Consider the following 2,378-nt stretch of genomic DNA (forward strand, 5'->3'; position numbering starts at 1 on the left):
GCCGCGAGGCCGTGGGGAAAGCTGGCTCCCGGGTGGGTTGGACTGGGGAGGGCTTGCGGGCACAAGAAGGCGTGGTATTAGGCCGGGGCTTGGGCGTGGGGTGGGGCCTTGGGGACGGAGGGCGGGGTGGGGCTTGGCCGTAAGGGTGGGTCAAGGCCAGGAAAGTAGCACTTGTTCGCTGCTGCCCCAGAAGGCTAGAGGCCGAGGCGCCGAGAGCGGGCATGGCGACTTGGTCCCAGCCGGAGTCGGGTATCCCGGGCAGGGGGGACTGGGCTCAGACCAGAGGCCTCTGGCCTTCCTTGATCCTTAAGGGGCCTTGTCTGGTTTCTCGAACTTAATTGGCTCTTGGGAGGTTTTAGTAATAAATTGCGTGAGAACGGGAGGATAGGGTAAGCTGGAATTCTGGGTCACAGTTGTGTTTAACCAAATAAGGGTGTGTGTGAGTGAGAGAGAGTGAAGTGTAGATCCCTCTTCCCCCTTAGGATGAAGTTGGTGGGTGGGTCATAACAGTGAAGAGAGCTATGTCTTGGTTTATAAGGTTAAAGGAAGCCCAGTAGTAGAGACCAAAAACTGAAAGACAGGTAGGTTTACTCCTTCCCCACTTGGCTCTCTAGGTTGAGAACTTGGCCATCTATCCTTGTTTTAGTTCAGGAGGTCATGCGAATGAAAATAAAACCTGTCTATGCAAATTCTGGACTAATTAATCCTGGCTCAGCTTCCCCCTCAGTCCTCCCTCCCCCCGCTTTTCTTTAATGTGAGAATGATGGGAAAAGGAAATCAGATTTCAAAGTTAGGAAACAAAATCATTATCCTTTTCTGTGAAGTGGTGGCCTGAACATGTTCCTCGTGTCCTTTTCCACTCTAATCCATTAATAATCTCATCCTCCTCTTCAGAATGGGAAGGGACCAGGATTGTGGGCAGTTTTCTCCTGAGAGATGGGCAGCCAGTTTTCCTTTAAGATAGGAAATGGACTTCTGATAAAAATAGAAGCTGGGTAGTGTGTGTATAGTGTGGGGGCAGGGAGGGTTGGTAAATCAGACAACATGTAAAATATTTCGAATGCCCTGGGCATTGTCTGCTTATCCACAACAAGCTACCTTTTAGGGGATTGCCAGTTTAATCTACAGAAACAGGTATTCTTTGGTCCTTTGTGAGCAATACCTTCCTTTTCTAGTTGTCCTGTCTATACCAGATTTCTAGTTTTGGGGGAAGTATGATAATTGACTTACTTTTCCTCCTGTAAAACTAGCCTTTAATGTCTTTCCTACCTTCTGCCTTGATCATGGTGTGAAGATTATGGAATCTTAATCCTGTTGCTCTTGTTATTCCCATTTCAGGTTTCTCTGGAAACCCCCCTGGTAAGTGGGGAGGAGGCGGGACACTCTGACCCAAGACAAAAGGCCTGTAGTTCCAGCCAAAGAAAATAAACCTTAGGAGAGAGAAGGAAAAAAAATCCATCAGCTGTTCCCGAGAACAGCCTGCAGTGGAATCTACAGAGAGGACAACTAATGTGAGTGAGGAAGTGACTGTATGTGGACTGTGGAGACAGTAAGTCACGTGGGCCCTGAGGCCTGGACTGGGTTAGGAACAGTTGTACTTTCACAGGTGAGGTGTCGAGAAGGAAAAAGTGAATGTGGTCTGGAGTGTGGCCTTGCCTCCACGGGGTGTGCTTTCCTCTGAGGCCATCAGGGAGCTCAGCCCCTGTGTTCTGCCAAGGTGGGGTACAGGGTTTGGCACTGAGGGGAGTAATTTGCTGGCTGGAGCAGCAGAGCAGTGGCCTTGATTTGTCTTTTGGAAGATTTAAAAACCAAAAAGCATAAACATTCTGGTCCTTCAGCAATGCTTTCTCTGAAGAAATACTTAACGGAAGGACTCCTCCAGTTCACCATTCTGCTGAGTTTGATTGGGGTGCGGGTGGACGTGGATACTTACCTGACCTCACAGCTCCCCCCGCTCCGGGAGATCATCCTGGGGCCCAGTTCTGCCTATACTCAGACCCAGTTCCACAACCTGAGGAATACCTTGGATGGCTATGGTATCCACCCCAAGAGCATAGACCTGGACAATTACTTCACTGCCCGGCGGCTCCTCAGTCAGGTGAGGGCCCTGGACAGGTTCCAGGTGCCGACCACTGAGGTAAACGCCTGGCTGGTCCACCGGGATCCAGAGGGGTCTGTCTCTGGCAGCCAGCCCAGTTCAGGCCTTGCCCTCGAGAGTTCCAGTGGCCTCCAAGATGTGACAGGCCCAGACAACGGGGTGCGAGAAAGCGAAACGGAACAGGGATTCAGTGAAGATTTGGAGGATTTGGGGGCTGTAGCCCCTCCAGTCAGTGGAGACTTAACCAAAGAGGTTAGTGGCCACATGGAGGGGTGGGTGG

The 2,378-nt window shown here is 51.0% G+C and overlaps 1 protein-coding gene across 2 annotated transcripts in view; it reads left to right on the forward strand.

The window, feature by feature from the left end:
• Positions 1 to 144: 144 nt before the first annotated feature.
• The window catches only part of NFE2L1 (nuclear factor, erythroid 2 like 1), a 13,180-nt gene continuing 10,946 nt past the window's right edge, over positions 145 to 2,378 (forward strand). For both annotated transcript variants that reach the window (XM_006924749.3, XM_015599245.2), the window contains exons 1-2: positions 145 to 249; positions 1,339 to 2,350. In XM_006924749.3, the coding sequence (XP_006924811.1) occupies positions 1,841 to 2,350 (510 nt within the window). In that variant the 5' untranslated portion in view covers positions 145 to 249; positions 1,339 to 1,840. The remainder of the gene's footprint in view (positions 250 to 1,338; positions 2,351 to 2,378) is intronic.

Source organism: Pteropus alecto, unplaced genomic scaffold, assembly GCF_000325575.1.
Source record: "Pteropus alecto unplaced genomic scaffold, ASM32557v1 scaffold98, whole genome shotgun sequence".
Taxonomy (NCBI): Eukaryota; Metazoa; Chordata; class Mammalia; order Chiroptera; family Pteropodidae; genus Pteropus; species Pteropus alecto.